The sequence below is a fragment of the Balearica regulorum genome, chromosome 15 (genome assembly GCF_011004875.1).
Source record: "Balearica regulorum gibbericeps isolate bBalReg1 chromosome 15, bBalReg1.pri, whole genome shotgun sequence".
NCBI lineage: Eukaryota > Metazoa > Chordata > Aves > Gruiformes > Gruidae > Balearica > Balearica regulorum.
The window spans coordinates 9,323,715-9,346,190 of NC_046198.1; the positions used below are offsets into that span (position 1 = coordinate 9,323,715).

Sequence of the window (22,476 nt, forward strand, 5' to 3'; positions counted from 1 at the left end):
AAAACAACCCCAGGGGCTGTGGAGGAGCAGGCACAGGAGCATCCACCCCAAACCCGAATGTGCCAGGAAGCATCTGCCGAAGCCCCTTCCCCCTGGGGCTTGGCGGGTCGGTGGAGGGCACTGCTGCTGCCCGACGCAAGGAAGCTCTGACTGCATCTCCGCCCTCTTAACCAGCTGCTTCTCCATCCTTGCCAGGTTTATGATCTTAAAAATCTCACAACCTGAACACTGTAAATAATTCCTTTGGCTCTTCACTCACTTTTCCAGCTCTTCCAACCCAACGAAAGACCATTGATGGGCAAGAGATATATAAATCATATGCGGCGGCAGCTTTCCTTGTGCACCCCCTAAACACTGGCAGCCCCAGGGCTGCTCCCCATTTCCCTGCCAGGGAGAGCTGCGGAGTTTCAAAATGAGGAGTTTTTCTTCCACCTCTGCTGTTTGGTTTGGGACAGTCCCAGCAGCTGGTGTTGGCCAGTGTGGGCAGCGGACAGGGATGGGCAGGGGGAGGGCCGGGGCAGTGGCATGTGCCCCAGCCACCTCGGGCATCCTTGGTCATCTGTGTCAGTTACTAAATCCAGAAGGACTTTCGGGTAGGTAACCCTGGTGGTTTCGGCCAGGGGGATTTCAGCAGGGTGAGGATGAGCACCAGTGCTCACACAACAGGTTGGCCGGGTTGGAGCCCTGGTCTGGTCCTGCTGTGCCGGTCCGGGCTCATTCCTGGAAGCCCCCGGCACCGCACCGGCCACGCTGCAGCAACGCCCCGTCCTGTGCAACGCGCCGTGGATTGAGAGACCAGAGGGTGAGCTGCAGGGTGTATAGGTAATGGTTTACTACAGTAACGTGCAACAAGAAATAACAGTTATTGCAAGCTGTACAGAACGTCACGAAACACACACCCGATCACGACCCCCCGGTACGAATGCACGAGGGGATTCACACACGACGCAGCAAATGGCCCCGTGGCAGTGACGGCAGGAAGAAGGGAGCAGGACTGCGCACGGCGCAGGAAGGGAGCTGGGAAAGGGCGCCTGGAAAACACCTCTCTGCGGGGTAAGGAAAATAAATATTTCTCTCTGCTTCCTGCAACGTCAAGTAAAAGTGCAGTGCTTGAAGGCTGACGGGTGGTGCAGGGTGCAGGGGCTCCTCAGTGCAGATGGTGGGGTGAGCACTGGGTGCCAGCCCCCCAGCACTGACAGTCCATCACCGTCCCCTTGTGCGTGGTCACCGGTGTGTCCCCACATACTTGGCCAAGGGCAGCCTCGTCCCCGGCGTGCGGCTGCAGGACGCGTCCCCCATCACGCAGCAGGGACCATTCCCACGCCGGGGCCCGCAGGAAGGGAAGGTTGCCTCCCACCTCTGATGCTGCAAATCTCACCCTAACTTTTCTGGGCCTCCTGTGCACGTCACCCACGTTCATTCTTTGGCAAACAGGTTCACGGCATTAATTTACAGCTTCAGGACCGGCCTGTGGCTGCCTCTCCCCTCCCTGGCCACTCTCGGGAGATGGGTTGGGCAGGGACAGGGCCTGGGAAGAAGGAGACGGATCTCCTGCTCCTCCAAAACCCCCCTGAGCCCTCTGCCACCAGTTCATAAGCCCACAAGTCCCCGCTCGGTGCCCAGGGCTGGCGCCTGCAGAGCCGTGAGCCGTGTGCATGCCCTCACCCCGCAGCAGACGGCAGCCACGAAAGCAAGGCGGCGGTCACCTCGTCCCCAGCCACGCGCCGCAGCAGGGCGAGCTTGAACCCACCAGCGCCCGGGGACGCGAGGGACGGGCGATGCAAAACCCTGCGGGGTTTCGGTGACCCACATGGTGTGTTCACCCACGAGGAGAGGGCTGTGCCATTTTATTTCCCCTCAGGGTAGGAACATGAATTACAGGGAACCACTGTCAGGTGCATTTTAAATGGGGTGAGGATAACTCTGGGCACAAGCTGAGGTGGTGGCTTGGTGCCGAATACCCCGGGGATCGGTGCTCTGTATGCAAGGGGCTCCAGCACCTCTGCCCCTCGCCAGCCCACACCAGCTGCCCTGCTCTCTTCATTTGCAAAACATCCTCTAAGGGCTGCAGAAGACAAGCGGGGTGGGAAGGAGAAAGCAAAGCGGCAACTGGCAAATCAAGGGCATTTCCAGAGAAACTCCTCTTGGCACCTTGCAAAGCTGAGCGCCAGCATGAGAGACGAGCTCCTTCCTGCTTTTCGCATCAGTCCTCAGCCTTTCTTTCGGCTTCAACCTTTTCCCTGTGGCTCTCGCCGCTCCAGAGCCCTCCTGAACTGCCCACCCGAAAGACCTGCTTTTGCACTCTCCGGTGCTGACACCCCTGCAGCAACCTGCCGGCGAGGAGTCACGGGATGGGACAAAAGCACGATACTTATTACCTCTTGTCTGGGTAAAGCAGAAAGGGGCTTGTGTCTTCCGACCCATCTCAGCCAGGATTACATCCACACCCAGGATAAAAGTGGGCGCCAGGAAAAGGCAACGCTACTAGAAAGAACAGTAAGATCTATTAAAAAAGCTTTGGGCTGCTGGCTATTCTGACCACAGAAGTACTAAAAATACACGCATTTCTGAGACCACCCGTATTTCAGAACCGCTAAAAGACTAGATTCTTCTCATAGAAATTTGAAAAAAGTTTAAAATCCATTTGTATCAACTCACCTTTAACAAACCTTTAAAAAAAAAAACCACATGTGGGCTGAGGCAGGAAGGAAAGCGCGAGGGCAGGGACAGGGACGGGCAGGCGGCGCGTCCTCCGCAGCAGGCAGGGACCTCCCCTGCACCCGTCGCACAGCCCAGCCCTGCGAGCAAAACACTCGGGGCCGCCCCGGGACCAGGGGGGCCGTCAGTGCCCCCAGGCTGCACTTCAGCCTCCTCATCTCCCACCTCTCGCACAGCACGTGTACCAGTGAGCGCAGCAGCCTGGAGCGAAGGGAATGGGAACAGGGGACACGGACACCGAAGCTGCACCCAGCATGTTTTTCCTTCTCTTTGCTGGGCAGCGTTTTAGCATCCTAGCACTGAGGGTTTGCAGGTACCTCCACCATGCTCATGGCAAAGGCAGCGTCCGTGCTGCCCCGGCTGTGCCTGAGCCCCAGGACAGGGACATAAAGCTTTTGGGGGGTCACTCTAAGCTAGTATGTGACACACTGACTCTGCTGCTGAGGCTCAGAATTAGGAAAGGGGCATCCAGTGGCCAGATGGATGATGTGTACGTTAAAAAATAAACCCATCCTAATCGCTGCTAAAATCTGTCTAATCCCAGCCCCAGAAGTGAGGGAAGCCACGCCATACAGAAAGTGCCGATGTGGAGTCAGCGCTGGGCTCCGCGGGGACCCACTGGGACAAAAATGGAGCATTGGGCTGGAAATGCAGAGATGTGGTTTGTGCTCACTCCAAAGCCCACTCGGCCAACCACTGCTCACACCGGGCTCGCTGCTCCTCCATCTCCAGGCTCTTGGCTTTGTACTGTGCCTCCTCCTCTCTGCCACCAAGCACGGCTTCCTGGCTCTCCTCCTCTTCTCCCTTCTGCATCATCTTGTCCTTCAGCTCTTGGATGGTCTCATCCAGCCGGTGAGTGACGTGGTGGGGCACCCAGTTGCTGTCCATTGTGGTGACGAAGGGGTCGGGCGCGCAGACCTCGATGAGCTCCTTGCCAGTGGGGATGCGCAGGTAATAGGCGTGGAGCATCATTCTATAGGGAGTGCTGTCCTTCTTGTGGCTGTAGGTGAAGTCCCCCACGATGGGGTGGCCAATGGCGCTGCAGTGAACCCGGAGCTGGTGAGTCCGCCCTAGGGGGACAGCGGGAGCGGAGGAATCAGGGACACAGGTTATCCCTGAATCCCTCCTTGAGGGCGTAGTGGTGTGAGGTGACAACGCACTACATGGCATTTGTCCCCCCAGTCTAAGAACCTGAGTGCTCTGTGAGCTGAGTGCAGCTCTTGGCTCCGCTCAGCCCTTTCTAGGCTTTGTTTTTCACTATTCCACCATGCCCCAACCAAGGATTAGGGCTGCAAGCACAGGTCGCGCTGCAGCACCTCTGCTGCCTGTCTGTCCAGGCTCAGCAGCCCCCCCGTGCCCCCGCTGCCCCGGCCCCCAGCTCCCACCTGTCAGCGGCTGCAGCAGAACTTTGGTTACAGGGTCTCCGCTGTAGGACCCGTGCTCGAGCACGACCAGCTCTGACTGGCAAGGCTTGGGATTTTCACAGCCTGCAATAAGATCCGTAGTGGGGGTCAGCTCCCCGCAGCGCAGCCCAGGAGGGCCGGGCAGTGCAGGCAGGGAGCGGGAGCCGCTCACCCTCCGTCCCGTCGATGCACATCATGTGGGTCATGCCCTCGGTGGTGTTCTTCCCTATGGCGTAGCGGATCGTCATTCGGCTCTGGCTGACGTGGCCCCTGACCTGCAGGGCACAAAGCCGGTTTGCAAACCCAGCCGCAGCACTCGCTCCTCACCGATGCGATGGCAACAAGGAGCAGAGACCAAACTGCAAGCTCAGAAGATACATCCAGAAGCAGGACTTGGTGGGGCAGGCTTACCAGGGCGAGATAGGCTTTGGTCACCAGCCGGTCCTTAAAACACTTGTAGGCGCTTCCCGCCGCCGCTTTGTTGAGTGCCACGCACAGGGCCCCGCTGGTGGAGAAGTCGAGCTGGTGGCAGAACCTGGGGAGGAGATGGGAGGCGGAGGAGCAACCCCAGGCACTCGGGCAGTGTGCCCGGCCGAGGGCGGCTCGGAGGCAGGGCAGAGTCTGGTTTGGTCCCTGGCCGCTCACCTGAAGCCGTAGTAGGTGTCGGGGTCAGCCAGCTCGGGGAAGCGGTACTTGAGCTGGCTCTGCAGGGTCAGCGTCTCGTACCACATCTTGCTGTCGATGCGGATGTCCCAGTGCTTGTTGACCACGATGAAGTCGGAGCTCTGGTACAGGATGGACAGGTTGTCGATGGTGCCCGGCTCCATGGCCGGCGCCCTGTGGGGAGCGTGAGAGGGAATTGGGGTGAGCGGGGCGGGAAGAGGCTCCAGCCGCAGCCTGTTCATCCCCAGGGACAGGCACGGGGACGCGAAGGGACCCAGGGAGAGCAGGCAGGGAGCAGGTGGGGTGCCCAGCCGTACCAGTGTCACGCTGCACGGGCCCCAGGGTGACACCGATGTCGCGCTGCACAGGTCCCCCAGCCCCACCGGTGTCACGCTGTGCAGGTCCCACAGCAGTACCCGTGCCGTCACCGTGCTGGTGTGACAGCAGCGCCACAGCCACACCCGTGCCACGCTGTACAGGTCCCGCAGCCCTCCCGATGTCACACTGTACAGCCCCGCCACTGCCCCGGTGTCACGCGTGGAGGCCTCGTCCCCGTCCCGGTGTCACGCGTGGAGGCCCCGCAGCCGCACGGTGCCGGGCCGATCCAGCCCGACGGCGGGGCTCGGCCCCCCCCCTGCTCCCCCCCCCCCCCCCCCCCCCCCCAGCCCCGGTCCCCCCGCCCCGCCCGCTGCCAGCCGGGGCCGGGTCGCGATCTCGGCGGCTCCGGCCGGGACCGCACGCCGTGGCGCCCCGCAGGGGACACGAGACACGCGACACGGCGGAAGGGACCCGGGACACGGCGTAGGTGACACGCACGGCGGAGGGGACGGCGCCCACCCCCCCCCCACCCCGACCCCCGACCCCCGATCCCCCGGACCGACCCTGCAGCGCCGTCCCCGGGCCGGGCCGGGCGGGGCGGAGAGCGGCTACATTGTATCCACCGGCGGCGCCGGGCCCCTGCCGCGCGTCGCGCCCAATCAGCGCCACCGCCGCCGCGTCCAGCCGCGCGTCGTGTCCAATCAGCGCCGCCGCCGCCGCGTCCAGCCGCGCGTCGCGCCCAATCAGCGCCACCGCCGCCGCGTCCAGCCGCGCGTCGTGTCCAATCAGCGCCGCCGCCGCTTCCGGCCGGAGCGCAGCGTCCAATCAGCGGTGGCTCCGCTGCAGCGCGGCGGCCGGAAGCACGGGGCGGGCGGGCGCGGTGCCGGGGCGGTCCATGGCGGGCGCGGAGGACGACCCCGAGGAGGGCTTCTACCAGCGGTTCGCGGCCGAGCTGGAGGTGCTGGCCGAGCTGGGAGGTAGGCGCTGCTGCGGCGCCGTGTCCGGTACCGGAGGCGGTGGCGGAAGGAGGGAGGGAGCGGGCAGGGACCGGGCTTTGCGCGGCCGGACGCGGAGCTGCGTGTGCCCGCTCCACCGTGAGTCCCCTCCGGTGACCGGCAGCGTCGTGTAACGCCTCTTGCAGATGATCCATCTCCACCCGCTGGCCCCAAAATCTCCCAGTTCCGGGGCAGGAGGCAGCCGCCAGAGGAGCCCGACCCCACCGGGGACCCCGTCGGGGGCAGCGGCCCGGGGGGCACCAACCCCAGGAAGAGAGACCGGGGCTGCGTCCCACCCGACTCCCCGCCACCGCCCGCAGCCCGCAGTAGGTTTGGCTCAAGCCGGGTTTGTTAGAGCTTTTGCACCCCCGAGGGTTCCCGGGTGCTGCTGACCCCTTTCCCCACCTGCCCAGGCAGCCGGGTACCGTCCTTTGGTCAACGATGCTTTTCCTCTTCTTCCTCCCACCCCGGTGTCTCGTGCAGCCCCGAAACCGAAACGACAGCGCCTGGAAGCTGTTAAGAAGCTCAGCTTTGGCACAGATGATGAGTTGGCTCCTGATGTCCTCCAGGATGCTGGCTTGCTCGCGCCTGGCCCAGAGGCACCTTCTACTCCCCAGACTGCCAGGTTGGCCACCTTGAACCCTACTTTTAGCAGGGGCGAGGGAAAAGAGCCCTCGAACCCCACTTTGGTGGGGTTCGAGGGCTCTTTTCCCTCGCCCCTGCTAAAGAAACCTGGTATGCTCCAGCTCAGACCACCCGGAGATCAGTGGCATGGCCCCGCTGCAGACCACGCCGCCCTCTGAGAAGAAGCGGGTCCTCAAACGGCCACCCATCCTGGAGGACTACATCAACGTGACGTCTACCGAGGGCACCAGGGTCTTCATGGTTGTGAGAGATGATTCCTTCAGGACAGGGGTGGAGGTAAGGAGATCTCAAGGCTGGGTTTGCTTCCCTGTGTCCTCTATCCAGTTCAGGAGGGGACCTTTGATAAAGCATGAAATGTCTGTGCTGAGCATCGATACGAACATCAGTGTGTGTCCTCTACTCCTCGCAGCTTCCCGATTCCTTGGGCTGGAACGCACGCAGGCCGCTCCACTTGCTGGGGGTGCCTTTCTCCTACCTGAAGGAACAAGTGGCTGAAGAGGTATCATGTCGTATACCCATCTTCCCCTGCCACCCCTGAATAGCCACAGCGTTGGCTCCCGAGTCCCTGCTCCTCCCGGCCACGGGTTAGCAGGGTGTCTCTGACCCCCCTCTCATCCTCTTTGTGCTCAAGCGTCGAAGGTGTGTTCTGGAGGCATCGCAGCAGCTGACAGAGATAATAAACAGGTGAGATGTTGGGATGAAATCCCATTCCTATCCCTGCCGTACTGTTAGATGTGGAGATGCACCCAAGATGCTCTGGTGGGATCCCTAGTTTTGGGGACCTGTGAGCAGAGGAGCCTCTTCACCCTCAGCATCCCCAGCTTGGGAAGTCTGGATGTGATTCCCAGCCCTGCCCTGACTCCCTGGGTGGTTTGGGGCAAGTTAATTCTTTCTTGCAGTTGCCTTGAGAGCGAGACCAGTGCTGAGAGCCCGGAGCCCAGTGGGGAAGCGGAGCCGGCTGACGAGGAGGAGTCTGCGCTTCATTGCCTCTGGGTGGACAAGTTCACTCCCCGGCGCTACGTGGAGCTGCTCAGCGATGATGTGAGTTCTAGGATAAGCAGGGGATTGGGGTTTGGGTGGGTTTACCACATTTATAACTCTCCTTAATGCTGTGGGATCATGGTTTTACGGTGCTGCCTTTGCTCATGGGACTTTTGGAAGCCCTGGCTGGGGGGCTCTGTCCATGCTAGCCCTGCCTGGGAGCAGGTCTGCTGCAAAGAGCTTGGGGTGGGGGTTTTTCAGCTGTAGGCTGTGGACCTTCTGACAAAAGAGACTATGAAAGATGAGTAAAATAAGACAAAAAAGATTAGGTGGGCTTTAGCCAGGAATTGTTGGCTGTTTTGATGATATTTTTTTTTTTTAAAGTAAGAAGTTTTGTAGGGAATTGGAGATTATGGAAGAGGCTGAGAAGTGCTGGGTTGAGCCGAGACAGATGAGGGACAGCAGGGATGGGGCTGATGTGACTCGGCCTTGGTTGCCCTGTGGGATGGTGGCCAAGCAGGAAGGGAAGCTGCGTTCCCATGCTGTCCCACAGAGATGCCAGGCAGTAACCTGGTGTCCTGGGCTAAACCACGACACCTGGGTAGCCTGTCCCGTGGCGGGGGGGTGACGTGCCACACACTTGAGGTCTGTCTGGGCAGACACACTCTGCCCTGCCTCCCTGGGCTCGGCTCCTTCCTCTGCAGGCCACACTGGTTTTTAAGCCACGAAGGATCCTCTGTCCTCGGCTGGATCCTTCTGAGGTTCAACAGGGTTTGCTTGCTTTCTTGCCTGACAATGCAGTACACGAACCGCTGCCTTCTGAAGTGGCTCAAGCTCTGGGACACAGTGGTGTTTGGGAAGGAGAAGGCTGTGAAGAAGGCTAAGCCCAGTGCTGAGGCTCAACCTCCATTCAACCAGCCCAAGGAGCAGCAGAATAAGTGGAAAACAAAGGTTCAGCTCACAGAGGAGATTCTGGAGGCTGAGCTGGACCAGTACAAGAGACCCAAATACAAGGTGAGCAGGAGAGGACGTTGCTGCGGTGGGTCTGCTCTCCTATCTCCTTCATCTCACCACCATGGTGAGGAGCAGGGTCTTCTAGTACAGATCCAGGAAAAATTGGATTCCTTGTTTCTCCTTAGAGAATGTGGGGTTTTCTCATCTCTTCTGTTTTGGCTTGGGTAATATGATAACAAGGGGAGGGGAGCAGACTTCATCCAGCCAAATTAACTGGGCCAGTTGAGGAAAGACATACTCTTTTTAGCAGAGGTTGGCCTTTATGGTAGGGGCAGATGTGACATGCCTTAGAGCGAGAGTTTCTGCATCCAGAAAAGAGAAATTATGCTCAAATGCTAAAGGGAGCAGAGAAAACATACCCAGGCCAGCTTACCAGCCTCAACCTGTCCAGTGAGAGGATATACAAAAGGGGAAAGAAAACCAGATACTAACAGCATCGCTTCTCAGGAGTGTAATTCTGGAAGGGGTTTTGTTCAGCCATTTCTATCTATGCCCTGGAAACTTAAATATATGCATGGGAGATGCTGCCAGGATGACACCCTTGCCTCTGAGAGTTTCTGTTGTGTTTTCTTTCCTCCAGTGACTTTCCCTTTTCCCCATGTGTGTACAAACCAGTGCAGCAGCTCCCAAGACTGGTTTGCAGGCTGCAGAGCCTTGTCCCCTCGCATGGCAGCCTTGGTCGGTGCTGGAAGAAGCCCTGCCTCGCTGTCTGCTGGGCTGACGTTACCTCTCTGCTATAGGTAGCCCTGCTCTGTGGCCCACCTGGCTTGGGAAAGACCACGCTGGCCCACGTCATCGCGAAGCACGCGGGGTACAACGCTGTGGAGATGAACGCCAGGTGAGTCTGCGCCGGCTGCCCGGTGGTGCTGTGCCGGAGGTGGTGCTGTGTCACAGCAGCCTGGCACCTCCTTGTCTTGTAGTGATGACCGCAGCCCCGATGTTTTCAAAACCCGCATCGAAGCTGCCACCCAGATGAAGTCTGTGCTGGGCGCCAACGAGAAGCCCAACTGCCTGATCATCGATGAGATAGACGGTGCGCCTTCGGTATGCCCAGCCTAGATCTGGCCACCTTTTGCGTTAACCGCTTAATTATTGCCCTCTTAGCAGCTCATCCTCCACTCCATTTTAGGAGCACTTTCTTGCCTCTGAACAGCAAGAATTGATCCTTTCTGTCCTTGATTATTTCCCCCCCCTCCAAGGCATCTATCAACGTGCTGCTAGACATCATCCACCGGAAGGATGGGGAGGGCGAGGCAGCGGCTGGCATGGGCCGGAGGAGACGGCGTGAGGGCGGGCTGCTGCTCAGGCCCATCATCTGCATCTGCAATGACCAGTTAGTATTGTCTGCAACCAGTTAGTATTGTCTGCGTGTGTGGGGAGGGATGGAGAGCTGAGATCCCTGCCCCAAGTGAGGAGGCGGCTGCTGTTGCCTCCAGCCAAAGCCTTCCTGTGCTGAGTTACCTGCTGTCAGACCTGCGGCTTAGAATTACCGCATGATCAGTAAATCTACAACACGTTCAGCTTTCCTGAAACCCCTCAGGTTTTGTATCTGCTGGGGCGACTTGTAGCTAGATGTGAACGTACGGTCACGTTTGCGCACGCGCACCCAAACGTGCAGTGGTCTGCAAGCAGCTGCTAAATAACCCGTCTCTCTTTGAGCGGAGCATTAATAGCTGGATTTCTTCCTTTGCTAGGGTTGCTCAGAGACCCCTGTGCTTCCCTTTGCCAGGTACGTCCCTGCCCTCCGGCCGCTGCGGCAGCAATCGTTCCTGCTAAACTTCCCTCGGACGGCGCCGTCCCGGCTCGCCCAGCGGCTCTGCGAGGTGCGGTGCGGCCGAGGGCTCCTCTGGCCCCCCCGGTTGGCGAGTCCTCCCTGCTGACCCCCCCTCTCCCGCAGATCGCCCTGCAGCAGGGCATGCGGGCGGACACGGGCGCGCTGCTGGCGCTGTGCGAGAAGACGGAGAATGACATCCGCTCCTGCATAAACACCCTGCAGGTACTGGTGTCACCGGGAGGTCTCTGGGGGACGTGGGCTTGCTGCGTCCCTTCGCTTGATCTGATGTCAGATGGGGATGGAGGGAAAAAAACTGTGTCCAAGGCAGATGCCTAAAATGTCCACCCTGTCCCCTGTGTTATTTTTAACCTCGATTCCCCAACAATGTGAGGAAGAGCGAGGTGCCTCCGTCTCCAGCTTTCCCCAGCACCAGCTAGCGGCTGTGGGCATCCCCCCCTCCCCGCAGTGCCTGTCCCCCCCAGCCCCTCGCTTGTGTTGCAGTTCCTGCACGGCCGAGGCCAGAAGGAGCTGAGCGTACAGATGGTGCAGACAATGAAGATTGGCTTGAAGGACCAAAACAAGGGGTTGTTCTCCATCTGGCAAGAGATCTTCCAGCTCCCAAAGGTCCAAAGGTAAAAGGGGGAGATTTATTAGGTCTGCTCTCTGCTTGGGGTATGCAGCTTTGTGGTATCCCAAGACCTGCAGTGGGGAAACCTGAAGGGTCCTGGAGAGCTGGTCTGCCCTGCAGCAGACCGGGCTTCATCAGCGGATTTGTGTGTCCAGATGCTCTTTGGCCGCTCTCTTTAGTGCCTAATTATTGGCATCACTATTGTCTTCAGTCCAGTTTGCAAGGGTCCAAATATTCCTTGCTGGTCTGTTCAGCTCAGGGGCACCCTGAGCTCTTCCCTTTGGGCTCCCCCCAGGCACAGGATAGGAATGGACCCCGCTTTGCCAACCCAGCTCCTGGTGGGTGATGAGGACCTGTCACACCTCGGGGGGACGGCTGGCTTCAACGCATCCTCCCACCGCTTCCACTACATCCTGCACCTCGCCATCTCCTCGGGGGAGCAGGAGAAGCTGGCCCAGGTAGAGCAGCCGAGGTGGGGGAGAAGAGCTGGGCCCCTTCCTCTGCCACGCCGGCTGGAGCAAGGGCAGCTCCTGATCTGGGGTGTCGTGGCTGGTGGGTGCCTCGGGAAATTCCTCCCTGCAGTAGGATTGTGCTAGTTTTGGATGGAGCGTTAGGATGTTGTGCTGGAGCTGAGCTCACGGGGATGCTCTGATGGGACCGTCTGCCCAGCCTCATGCCATCTCTAATCCTGCGTCCGCTTCCAGGGTCTGTACGACAATTTCCTGAACATGAAGCTGCGGGACTCCAGTTTCAGCTCGGTGTGCTTGGCCCTGGAGTGGCTGGGCTTCTCTGACTTGCTGAGCCGGGCTGTCCTGCACGGGCAGAGCTTCCAGCTGATGCGGTACCTGCCCTTCCTGCCCGTGGCTTTCCACCTGCTCTTCGCGGCCACCAGCATCCCCCGGCTTGCTTATCCCAGCAGCCAGCATGAGGCAAGTACCAAGGAGGGCATGGTGGCCACGTGGCTCCAGCCCCGTGGGGACACCTGTGGTTGCAGCCGTGGCTGAGCCGTCCCTGCCCTCTCCACCCAGGCCCTGGCCAAGCTGAACCACATGCAGAACCTCGTCATGTCCATGGTGTCAGGGATAACGCCCAGCGCCCGCAGCCGTGCGGGGCTGCAGTCTCTTGTCTTGGAGGTGCTGTGTCTGCTGCTGGACATCATCTCCCCGAAGCTCCGACCGGTGAGTGCCCACCAGCCCCCTCTCACTGCGGTGGCCAGAGTCCTGCCCGGGTGACATGTCCCCTCTGCAACCCCCCGTGAGTGCTGGGACACGTCCCCTACACTGCATCACCCAGGCTGAGCTATCCCAGACCTCCATCCCAAATTCAGGGTCAGTTTGACATTGCAGCTGATGCAGAGGCCGGAGGGAAGCCGGGGATGCAGCGCTGAGATCCCCAACGCTGGGTGTGCAGGGGGTGTCCTGCACCTCCAGGACCCCTGCACCGGGGGGTGGGCTTGGCCTGAGCAGCGGTTTTGGGGGGCTGTTGCAGTCTCCTTCCAGCAGCTGGTTCACCTGCACGCACGGTTGCGTTGGGTGCATTTACCCTTCGGGCCATCAGAGCGGTCTGTCCCTTCTCTGCGAAGTACGTGTCTCCCTAATCGGAAACTAAACTTGGTCTGAACCTCGCGGGTATTAACTGTCCGTTCTCATATAGAGACAAACCTCGTGCTTCAGGTTGGTTTTATGTTTAGAAGTCGTTGTGGATTAGTGATGCTCTCCCCTTGCTGGGCTCCGCTCTCCTCCCCAGGTGAACACGCAGCTCTACAGCGTGAAGGAGAAGCAGCAGCTGGCAGACCTCATCAGCACCATGCTGGCCTACAACCTCACCTACCACCAGGAGCGCCTGCCCGAGGGCCAGTACGTCTACAAGCTCGATCCGTAAGTCCTGAGGGCGGGGAGGAGATGTACAGATCCAAAATAACTGTAGAGAGTTCAGGAAGGAGTTTGAGCCTGAAGGCATCGTGGTGTTGAGTTGGTTTCTTGCAGCCAGAGGTTTCTCTGGTGATGCAGCTGGGTTGGTGCGAGCTGTGTGCTGCTGGGACGGTTGCAGGGAGCCCACTTTCTCCGAGGACGGCTCTGTGGGTATTATCTGCTTATTTACCTTTTTTTTTTTTTAGAGGAGGAGCCTGGGAGCCTGAAGCAGGGCTGGTTTTGTTTTAATGGGATTAATGAAAGGAAGCGGCTGGCTTTTCCCTGTTAGCAGAGACAGCAGAGGAGGGACTGAAGCTGCTGGGGGCTGGTGGCAGCAGCAGGGGCAGCAGGTCTGTCCGGGTGTGTTGCACGCAGGAGGTGACCACAGGAGTGTTTGTAGCCACAGTTGGAGCATGTTGTCTGAGGCAGGTTTGTGCCTCGTCAGGAGAAAGCAGGAAGGGGAGGAAGGGAGCAGCCGGGCTGTGTTGCCCCTCTTTGCAAAGCGAGAAGCTCTCCAAGGACTTCTGCTGTCGGCTTTCTGTAGCGCGTTAGATGCTGGGGATCTGTCCAACCTTAGGGCTGGTTTCAGTTAGTGACAGGGCAGTCAGGACTGCAGACACAAGGGGTTTTTGCGGGCTCACGTGTTAACAACGAGCGATGCAGCATCTCCCCTCCGTGCACTGCCGCTCACCCGGCCAGGGCAGAGCGGGGTGGTCACAGCGCGGCATGGCCGGCACGTGCCAAGGCTGGAGCTATGGCCGGTGCCTCCTGCCGTGGTGAAGCAGAGCGACGTGTGGAGACGTTCTTCTTGTTGAAAAGCTTGTGGAGGGGCTGCTGGTGTGCTGTGAGCAATGTCCTTGTTCCCGTACACTTGCCCAGTGTACCCAACCACCCATGCTGGATGAGAGTGCATCAGGATGAGATAATGAGTGATCTCTCTTGGTTTTAATTGCTGAATTTGTGTATTACTAGCCAGCATTGCTGGACTTGAATCTCACTGTGCTTTAAGTATATACAGAGCCCTAAATGCTCTCGAGGCTTTGGTGAAGTAATACAGACCCGACCACAGCTAGGAGCAATGCTAATGTCTTCCTGGTGCAAAGTTAATTACAAAAATTAGCCTCTGTTAAATCAAGCAGCTGTATCTAATTACAGTGAAGTGGTTTATATTTTTTTTTTTTTTTTTCCTGAGGAAAGGCCTGCGGGAGCTGCAGCGGCTGTAGGGAGCCGTCCTCCCCTGCCCTCCCCACGCCGGGCTGTGCCGCCTAAACGTGGCCGTGGGGAAACCATGGGATGTTGGGAGCCATGTGGTGCAAGCAGGCGTGTTGTTGTGTTGCTTTGCTTTTTTTGTGAATTCTGAGCCTATTTCTGGGCCATGTGCAGTGATGATGGGGACTGTGGGGGTGTCACGTCCCAGTGGCACCTGTGAGTCACGTCCCAGCATCTCTCTGGCAAAGAGAGTCAACAGTTGAAACCTGTGTTTTTTCTTTAAGACTTTTTAAATCACAGATTTGACAGCTAATTTCTAAATGACTGCAAAGCCATTGGACAGATTACTTTGTTCCCTTTATTTTAAGGGGAATAATATCGAATGTGAATTACAAGTGAAATACTTACAGTTGGCAGGGGAACCAGCCCAGCTGGCTTCTTGGTGCTGGGACTGCACTTTTGCTGTACTGAAACAGGCCTAACTCCAGATCTGGTGCACCAACTCTGTTAAGAATAAAACTGCTCTGATTAGCTAAAATTACTGTTCATGGCCATATCTTAATTAAACGACTCCCTGCAGGCACATCAAGGTTCATGCAAAGGGTCGTGGTGCTGCTTGTGCCTGGGCTGTGATGTGACTGTGTTTCTTTCAGGGCAATCTGTTCGGCACAGACCCACCTGCAATTTCCTCTTCTTGCATTAAAACCGAGATTAAAAAACACGTAATCTCTCCTGAGTTCCCATTCAGCTGAGATGTCCTGCAGCAACCTGGCTCCGCACGGCCAGCACTGCTCGCTGGGCATCTCCTAGCACTGCCGTCGCACACGCAGACTCGGAGAGGGCAGCGATGGGGAAACTGAGGCACCGTGGCCAGGATCATACTGAGAGGCTGGGGGGGACGGGGCTGGGAGTCTGGTGGGTCTCCCTGTGCCTGTGTCAGGCTGCAGTTTGCATAATGCTTTTTTATTTTCAGTACTGATTTATTTTTTCTGCTTCCCCTGCTCTGTGATGCAGGAACGTGGAGGATGTCTGCCGGTTCCCGGACCTGCCGGCTCGCAGGCAGCTGACCTACCAGGCCAAGCAGCTCATCGCCAGGGAGATCGAGCTGGAGAAGATGAGGAGGACAGAGGCTTTGCTGCAGGCACGAAACCTGGGCAAGGTAGGAAGGGCTCACGGTGTCCTGTGGTTTCAGGGGGTGGTGGGTCTGTCGACAGGGATAAAGTCCTTAGGGCTGGTGTGGGGACGTGGTCTTTCCAAAGCAGCCAGTGGCTTTCGCTCTGCAAATGAAAATCCAGGATTAAACTCCCCCAGTCGCAGCTGTCTGCCTGCACATCTGCCTTCGGGATAGCACATCCGTGCTGGGCTGATGTGCCCAAAGGGCTCATCTTTTTGCAGGAATTCTGGAAAGAAACGCTCACTGTGATTTAAAGCTTTAAAGCTTTCAGCTGTCTAATGAAGGTTGCGGCAAGATGGGAATTTTAGTTCATCTGGCTGTGATTTGTACGTGTCCATGGGGGAGCTGACCTGCTCTCTCCTGCCTGCACGTTCCCTTGCTGCTTCACTTTGATCCTCCCAAAGGTCCCAGAGCCCCTGGGAGGAGCAGAGTTACTCTGCCCGCCACCGATACCCTCGGTGGAGCAGCGGGCAGGAGGCAGGAGAAGGTGGAAATGGGCAAATGTGGAGACTGAGAAACGGCTTGGGTGTAGTTGGTGCCTGCTCTGCCCTGATGCCACAGGGATAATTAATCCCTGAGAGCCCCTTCTTGCAGCAGAAGGGCTTTGTCGGCAGACGTGTGAGGCAAAGAGAATCTGCAAAAACATCTCCGAAGGCCCCTTGTTTACACAGTGCTGACCGTGAAGTCCCAGGGAAAGGGGCCGCAAACACCCCCGTGCCCGAAGCGCTGCTGGGGCTGATCCTGCCTGCTGCTGTGAGGCAGAAAAGGATGAAAACGTACTTGCCAGGTCGTCTGGATATTGTAACCAAACCCAGCAGCAAGTAGAGGGGGTGTGTGGGACAGGTGACCTGGCACTGTCCTGCCCTCAGGCTGTGCATCACACGGGGGGGCTGCCCAAACCTTGAGCTCAGCTGGCTCCTAGGGGACCCTCGCTCAGAGCTCTCTTCCCCACAGGAGCCCAGGAACGGCCTCGGCGAGGCAGAGGAGCGAGAGGACACGGGGCCGGCGGTGCCCCCCAACCACCAGCAGCGCCTGGAGCACATCATCCGGAGGGCGGCGGTGGAGGACAAGGTGAGGGGGCTGCCATTTCTACCTCATTTTCTGTCTACGTGTACCTTAGCTGCTAGAGACTGGCTGTCTCCATTGGTATTTATTTATTTTTAGTACAGTTTCTTTTAATAGAATACTTTGACATCACGTGTCCCGTAAATGCATCGCTGGGTTTATAGCGTGGGGATGAATTAGATCTGGGTGACAATTATGGACGTGCCCTGCAAAGCTTTCAGGGGTGGGGAAAGAAAGAGATGTGGGTGTTTGAGCTCAAATAGCTGAATTTTGGCTAAGTGGAAACCAAGGGGTCTGTGGGAGAGCTGCTCGCAGGGTGGGGAGGTACGCACACAGCTTGGGGGGCTTTGGGGATGTCAGCAGGTGAGCTGGGCTGGTCCGACCCCAGGCATCCCGATAGCAACCAAGAGGAGCAGGAGGTTGTCCCCTGCCACCGCCCCTCTCCATGGGCTCAGCTTTGAGACCTTGGCTGTCCCTAAACCCCTGCTTTAGCATGAAGAGCCTTAAAGTTTGTCTTCCCAACCCGATTTTGAATGCTGTTTGCATTTTACTGAGGCTGCTGGCCCTTTTTGCAGAATTTGCATCTGGCTCTTGCTCCGGGGGCTTCCTCCTGCGCTGGGTGCTTGAAGGGGGAAGGGGCTGGCGCAGCCCTGAGCGTGGGGTGATGGCCCCGTGCAAGACCCCCAGCGAGGGGCTCCTCTGAACTGCCTTAGAAGCTATCTAGGCCTGACTTAGCTTAAAACTGAGTAGAGCTGAGTGGTGTCACGGGGCTCCAGCCTTGCACCGAGCTGCTGGAGGGAAACCCGGTTTGCTTTTGGCTGTCTCCAGATGTGAGCAGTAAATGCAGGCGCTGATAGAGCCAAACTCACCTGCTTTTTGCTTTTCACAGCCTGAGACCGATTTCTTCGGGCGACCGCTCCGTCGGCGGCAAGTGACTGCGGCCCCAGGTGGGTGGCACAGGGACGGGGTGGCTATGGGTGCTGCCGGGGGCTCCCTGCATTTGCGATGCCTGGATCCCAAACAAGGGCTCTGTCCCTAAGCCCTGCTCCATGCCCTGGGTGACAGCAGTGGGGCGGGGGTACAGAGAGAACTGCCCCCGACGCAGCAGGCAGGGGTTGCCCGCGGGCAGGTGGATGGATTCTGGCAGCGTCCAAAGGGCCGGCAAATACACTGAGCGGGGGGGCAGGGCTGTGGGTGCTGTAAGGGTTCGCAGGATCCGGGACATGGGAGCATCAGCTCTGCCCTTGCAAACCCCCTACCCCGTGCCTGGGCGCAGCTCCCCGGCCCTCGGGGCCCCCCCCCGCCCCGTGCAGCCTGGGCGCAGGCTCTACCATCACAGCTTAAGAGTTTCTGTGAGTTCTTGACATCGGTCTTCCCCCCCCGCAGCCCCTCAGGCCTCTGAGGAAGAGTCAATCGAGAGCCAGATGGGAAAGGCCGTGGGGAAGAGCGACGTCTGGTTCCGGTTTAACGAAGGGGTTTCCAACGCCGTCAGGAGGAATATCTACATCAAGGACCTGCTCTAGCAGGGCAGAGGCGAAACCCAGGAAATTATTTGGATGGAACTGAAGGGAAAAGCTGGCTTTTGACTTTCTAACCCATGGATGGGGCGTGTGTAGATGATCCTGATTTGGTTTTTTTAGTACTTACTTGTTTTGTTTAAAAAAAATAAAAATATATATAAAAATTAATCATGAAGTATTGTTCTGTTTATTTCATTTATAAACCCTTAGTTGTCATATTTTGCCTGTTTTGCTCTGCAAAATTATATCCTACAATATACACAAGAATATTTAAAATCACTGAAAATGTGTTTTAAAAATTTTGTTCCTTCGTAAGTTGAAAAAGCTGCCAGCTTGATGTCAATGCGACTGGAAAGTGCAGAGTGAACCCAGAGAAACCTTTGCTGCTCCTTTCCCCCCACGCTGCCCACCCCCCTGCGCTTTCCCTGTCTCCCCTGTTTAAAAAAAAAAACCAACAACACTTACTACTAAAAATAACAAGACACAATGAGGGTAGGGTTTTTGTTCAGGCAGTCATATTAGGATGCTAGCTAATAAAAAAGTGTACATTCAGTGTGGGGAAGCGAGGGGCAGCGGGGCTGCCCTCTCAGAGGACGGTGCATTTGCCTTTCTCCACCCAGGGGTTGTTTTTCATCAGCTCCGGGTTGAGGAAGGGATCTTCTGGAATGCCGTCCTCGATCCACTTCACAAACCTGCGGAGAGGGGAGCGGAGGGGTGGGCACAGACCCTGCCCGGAGCAGGTTTGCGTCGCACCGAAGCATTTTGCGAACCTGTCACCCTCTGTGGGGGATGCTGGAATCGGGGCAGGGGCTGTGCGGCAGTGTCTGTGCAGCAGCAAAGTGGGGGGAGCTGGGGGAGGGAGCTGCAGTACCCGGGGTAAATCCTGCTCTGGTGGGGAGTGATGCTGGGGTGCACCCTGCTCTCGTGACAGCACACAGGGCACGAGCACCTGTGCACACGGCTGTTTCTAAAATGGGGAAACTAAGTGCAAGACAAGTTTAATAAAAGCATGTTGTCCCCAGCATCTTTGCGTTATGTTTTAAAACTTACTTGCTAAAGTTGCTCTTTTTCTGTCCCCTCCTTCTAAGAGGACAGTGAGCGAGGGGAGCTGCGGGCTGGGTTAACCGGTGGCACTCCGCAACTCTTCACTGTGGAGTGAGGTACAACCCAGGGAGGGGAAATACCTTTCCGTGACTTTGTTTTACAGGTTTAAAAGCCTTTTGAGCTCTGCAGGAGGGGATCTGCACGCTCACCTGGCTAAGCCCGGAGCACTGGGGGATCACAGGGGGCACCTGGATGGTCAGGGGGTCCCAAGGCTGCTGCCACATCCCGGCCACCACCAGAGCCTGGGCAGCTGGAAAGAAGGAGCTGGCACAGGGCGGATTTGCAGAAAGGAGCACGGGGGAGTGGGGGGATGGACGGGTTGCAGGAGCTGGTGCTGGGGCTGGCGTGGTTTCTGCCACTGGGGCTTGGAGGGCTTGAGGTGGGGGCTAAAAGTCTCTTTGAAGAGGGACTAAAGATATGGTTTGGGAGCCCCCAGTGATTTGGCGGGGGGGGGGGGGGGGGGGGGTGTTGGTGCTGGCCATGCAGGTGGAAAAGAGCTGGACTCTGCTCCCAGCTGTGCAAAGCCGTGTCTGGCTGCTGGGCTGGGCTGGGGGCGTGGGGAGGGATGGGAGGGGAGGGTGTGCACCCACTCACTCAGGTATTGTCTTGGAGGACATCTCCCTCTTGTAGGCCAGCTGGTACTTCAGGCTTTCCACCTCCTTCTTCCACTGCGGGAGGTCCCACTCGTCCATGGTGGCAGCCGGGGGCTCTGTGGGGCTGCAAACGACGACGTTGGTGCCGTTTCCCACGGCCGCAGCCTGTCCCAGCCTCCCACAGCTCTGCACCCCCAAAAAGGCAGCCCCCCCCCCCCAGGATGGGGACAGCATACCGCCATGCTCCGGGGGAGGTTTCCAACCCCATGGCGGAGCAGCCTGTGGGTCTGGGAGCCTTCAGGGTTGTTCTCAAAAGGCAGAGGCTGCACTTACCTGCCGGGGCACGCGGCCAGCACAGCATGGGGGGGTGCCTGGCACTGCCCTCTTCTAGCTGCACCGTGCCCACGGGCACATGCAAAACCCAAGGACCTGGCCAGATTTGACTGCAATTTGGATGGTAGCATTATGTGGGGTGGAGAGCAGCAAATAGCAAACAGCTGCTGTTTGGGGAGGTGGGGGTGGTCTGCCCCGTCTCTTGCCCAGCCACAGCCCCGAGCAGGGCCTGGAGGGATTTTTTGGGTATCTGCATGGCTGTGTACACAGCCCGGGAAACAGCTCACATGGAGAGTCAGAGCTGATTTGGGGAGTAAGTCCACCCCCAGCCCCCTTCCACCCCCGCCGCAGCAGTGGCCCTGAGTGCTGGCTGGTGGTGGGGACGTGCATGATGGGGAAACTGAGGCATGACAGCTGATGGGGCACGAGTTGTGCCCATAGTTGCATGAGACCTTCTGCAAGCACCTGGCTCCCTGTGCCACCCCAAGAATCAGTGGCACAAGGGGATCTCCCCCCCTGCCCGTGGCCTGCCGTGACCCCAGACTCTCCAGCACGCAGAGGCACAGGGCAGCACCCAGCAGTGCAGAACCTGAACCCCAGGGCTGCCCACGCACCCCAGCCCGGGCTGCAGCCCCCAGTGCAAGGGCAGGCAAGGGCTGGGGGGACGCTGCACGCTGGGGCACGAAATCCAGCCACGCAGAGGCACAGCCCAGCAGCTGCACAGGCTGCCCCAGCCCGGCTCCTCCACGGAGCATCCCCCGGAAAATCCAGCCAGGCACGGGAGGACGGTGAGCGCCCGGAGCCCAGCACCCCCCCACCCCCCCCCCCGCACCCGCGGTCCGGCCTCCCCGGGGCTCCCGGTCCCCGCCGGCGGCTCTCCCGGAGGCAGACGGGGATCAGCAGCCCCATCCCCGTTCCAACAGCATCCGCGGCCGATCCCTCCACCTACCTCGGCTGGAAAAGGTGTCAGTGGGGAGCGGGGGCTGCGTCCGTCCCCGCCGGCTGGCCGAGCCGCCCCGGCCTTGCCCGCGCTGCCTCCCGTGAGCGCTGCCCTCGCTGCCGGCGAGCCCAAATCCTCCGTGGAATCTATTAATGCACGGCCGGTCCGGCACGGCGGGAGCCGGATAATGGGAGCGTCCTCCCCCCCCCACCCCCCCACCCCCCCTCCCGCTGCTCCCGGGGGATTTGGCTCCGCCGAACGTGAAGCGCCGGGATGGAGGCACCGTCCTGGTACCCGAAACGGGGTTACCCCAGCCTCCCCCGCAGCGCTAAGGGACAGAAGGGCCCCAAGGAAAGGGGGGGTTTAACGTGTGATGGGACACAGCTGCACCCCAGGGAGGGCCTGCTCCTGCCTGCATCCCTGCCTGCATCCCTGCCTGCATCCCTGAGAAAGCCAGCCCTCCCCCCCCCCCCCCCCCCCCCGGCTTCCCTGTTTCCTCCCGCTTCCCTGGTGCTGGCAGAGCGGGGGGGGGGGGGGGGGGGGGGGGGGCAGGGAGCACCAGGGGTGCAGCTGGGGAAGGGTTAGTTAAAAAAAAGGGGAAAAAAAAAAAAAAAACCAAAACAAAGCAAAAAGTGAGCAGTTGGAGACCAAACATAAGGTGGGTGAAAGGGCAGGCTCAGCACAAGCAGAAAAGTGCAACACTTCTTTAAAAAAAAAAAACAGTGTGACTTACTTACAGGAAGGGGAAAAAGCCCACTAAGAGTTGTTAGCTGATTAAAGACAATATGTAGTTGATGCAAAAGCAAAAAACATGAAGTGAGGGAAGAGAAGAAAAAAAAAAATCCCACCCTTATCCTTCATTAAACAAGCAATTAAAAACCTTCAGGTAATTATGGTGATAGCAGCTTTACACTAAAAACCAAACCAAAACAAAACAAACCCCAAGTTTTCTACAAAGGAAAAAAACTGCCCAAATCCTGCCCCACAAACCACTCCTTCACACCCATCTGTAGGGATGCAGGGCCTGTGTCCGTGCGAGTGACTGTGTGTCCTCTCTGTAACACACCTGGGCCAGATATGTCCAATTATATGAACAAATACAAATGTCCAATATACACATACATTAAAAAAAAAAAGTGTATATACACATGTATGTTTACACATATACACACACGCATATATATATCTCTCGTATATATGGAAGCTGAATAGATATGTATTCATAGTATATATATGTGTGTATCTATATTATATCCTATCCTATCATACCATATTATATCATATCAATTTATTATCTAACATACATAAATATAACACATATATACACATATAATATGTAAATACATACAGGGGGTGTGTGTGTATATATACCTATACCTAAGCTGCCTCTTCCAGTAGGCAGAAGCCTTTTTAGCATTAAACCACCAGAGCAATTTCTACCAAGCAGGAGGCCGATGCCCTGCAACCCCAGCTTGGGCGAAGCAGCCAC

The 22,476-nt window shown here is 58.0% G+C and overlaps 3 protein-coding genes across 4 annotated transcripts; 1 reads left to right on the top strand and 2 right to left on the bottom strand.

Moving 5' to 3' along the window:
- Positions 1-810: 810 nt before the first annotated feature.
- Positions 811-5,763, bottom strand: RPUSD1 (RNA pseudouridine synthase domain containing 1). Of its 2 annotated transcripts, none has more exons than XM_075767434.1 (6): positions 5,666-5,763; positions 4,767-4,958; positions 4,533-4,656; positions 4,294-4,396; positions 4,104-4,205; positions 811-3,788 (listed from the first exon to the last, which is right to left on the bottom strand). In XM_075767434.1, the coding sequence occupies exons 2-6, from the start codon at positions 4,946-4,948 to the stop codon at positions 3,388-3,390; spliced, it is 912 nt and encodes a 303-aa protein (XP_075623549.1). In that variant the 5' UTR covers positions 4,949-4,958; positions 5,666-5,763; the 3' UTR covers positions 811-3,387. The 2 variants fall into 2 exon arrangements, with proteins under 2 accessions (XP_075623549.1, XP_075623548.1); XM_075767433.1 differs by lacking the exon at positions 5,666-5,763 and adding an exon at positions 5,102-5,236.
- A 170-nt stretch (positions 5,764-5,933) lies between these two features.
- CHTF18 (chromosome transmission fidelity factor 18) lies at positions 5,934-18,192 on the top strand. The gene is made up of 22 exons (XM_075767553.1): positions 5,934-6,079; positions 6,244-6,423; positions 6,581-6,722; positions 6,844-7,018; positions 7,152-7,241; positions 7,374-7,426; positions 7,642-7,783; positions 8,525-8,737; positions 9,478-9,575; positions 9,658-9,781; positions 9,937-10,070; positions 10,467-10,560; positions 10,635-10,733; positions 11,013-11,143; positions 11,435-11,597; positions 11,844-12,068; positions 12,168-12,317; positions 12,886-13,016; positions 15,273-15,417; positions 16,387-16,503; positions 17,387-17,444; positions 17,884-18,192. The coding sequence occupies exons 1-22, from the start codon at positions 5,998-6,000 to the stop codon at positions 18,018-18,020; spliced, it is 2,883 nt and encodes a 960-aa protein (XP_075623668.1). The 5' UTR covers positions 5,934-5,997; the 3' UTR covers positions 18,021-18,192.
- A 399-nt stretch (positions 18,193-18,591) lies between these two features.
- GNG13 (G protein subunit gamma 13) lies at positions 18,592-21,203 on the bottom strand. The gene is made up of 3 exons (XM_075767554.1): positions 20,997-21,203; positions 19,716-19,838; positions 18,592-18,709 (listed from the first exon to the last, which is right to left on the bottom strand). The coding sequence occupies exons 2-3, from the start codon at positions 19,811-19,813 to the stop codon at positions 18,604-18,606; spliced, it is 204 nt and encodes a 67-aa protein (XP_075623669.1). The 5' UTR covers positions 19,814-19,838; positions 20,997-21,203; the 3' UTR covers positions 18,592-18,603.
- Between the last annotated feature and the right edge of the window lie 1,273 nt (positions 21,204-22,476).

Excerpts from the sequence above, each read along its gene's own strand:
- GNG13 (XM_075767554.1), bottom strand. The coding sequence starts at position 19,813 with ATGGACGAGTGGGACCTCCCGCAGTGGAAGAAGGAGGTGGAAAGCCTG. Across the intron at positions 18,710-19,715 it reads TCCTCCAAGACAATACCTGA|GTTTGTGAAGTGGATCGAGG; the intron begins GTGAGTGGGTGC and ends CCCTCTCCGCAG.
- CHTF18 (XM_075767553.1), top strand. The coding sequence starts at position 5,998 with ATGGCGGGCGCGGAGGACGACCCCGAGGAGGGCTTCTACCAGCGGTTC. Across the intron at positions 9,782-9,936 it reads AGATAGACGGTGCGCCTTCG|GCATCTATCAACGTGCTGCT; the intron begins GTATGCCCAGCC and ends CCCCCCTCCAAG. Across the intron at positions 10,734-11,012 it reads CCTGCATAAACACCCTGCAG|TTCCTGCACGGCCGAGGCCA; the intron begins GTACTGGTGTCA and ends CTTGTGTTGCAG.
- RPUSD1 (XM_075767434.1), bottom strand. The coding sequence starts at position 4,948 with ATGGAGCCGGGCACCATCGACAACCTGTCCATCCTGTACCAGAGCTCC. Across the intron at positions 4,206-4,293 it reads GTGCATCGACGGGACGGAGG|GCTGTGAAAATCCCAAGCCT; the intron begins GTGAGCGGCTCC and ends ATCTTATTGCAG. Across the intron at positions 3,789-4,103 it reads TCTGCTGCAGCCGCTGACAG|GGCGGACTCACCAGCTCCGG; the intron begins GTGGGAGCTGGG and ends CTGTCCCCCTAG.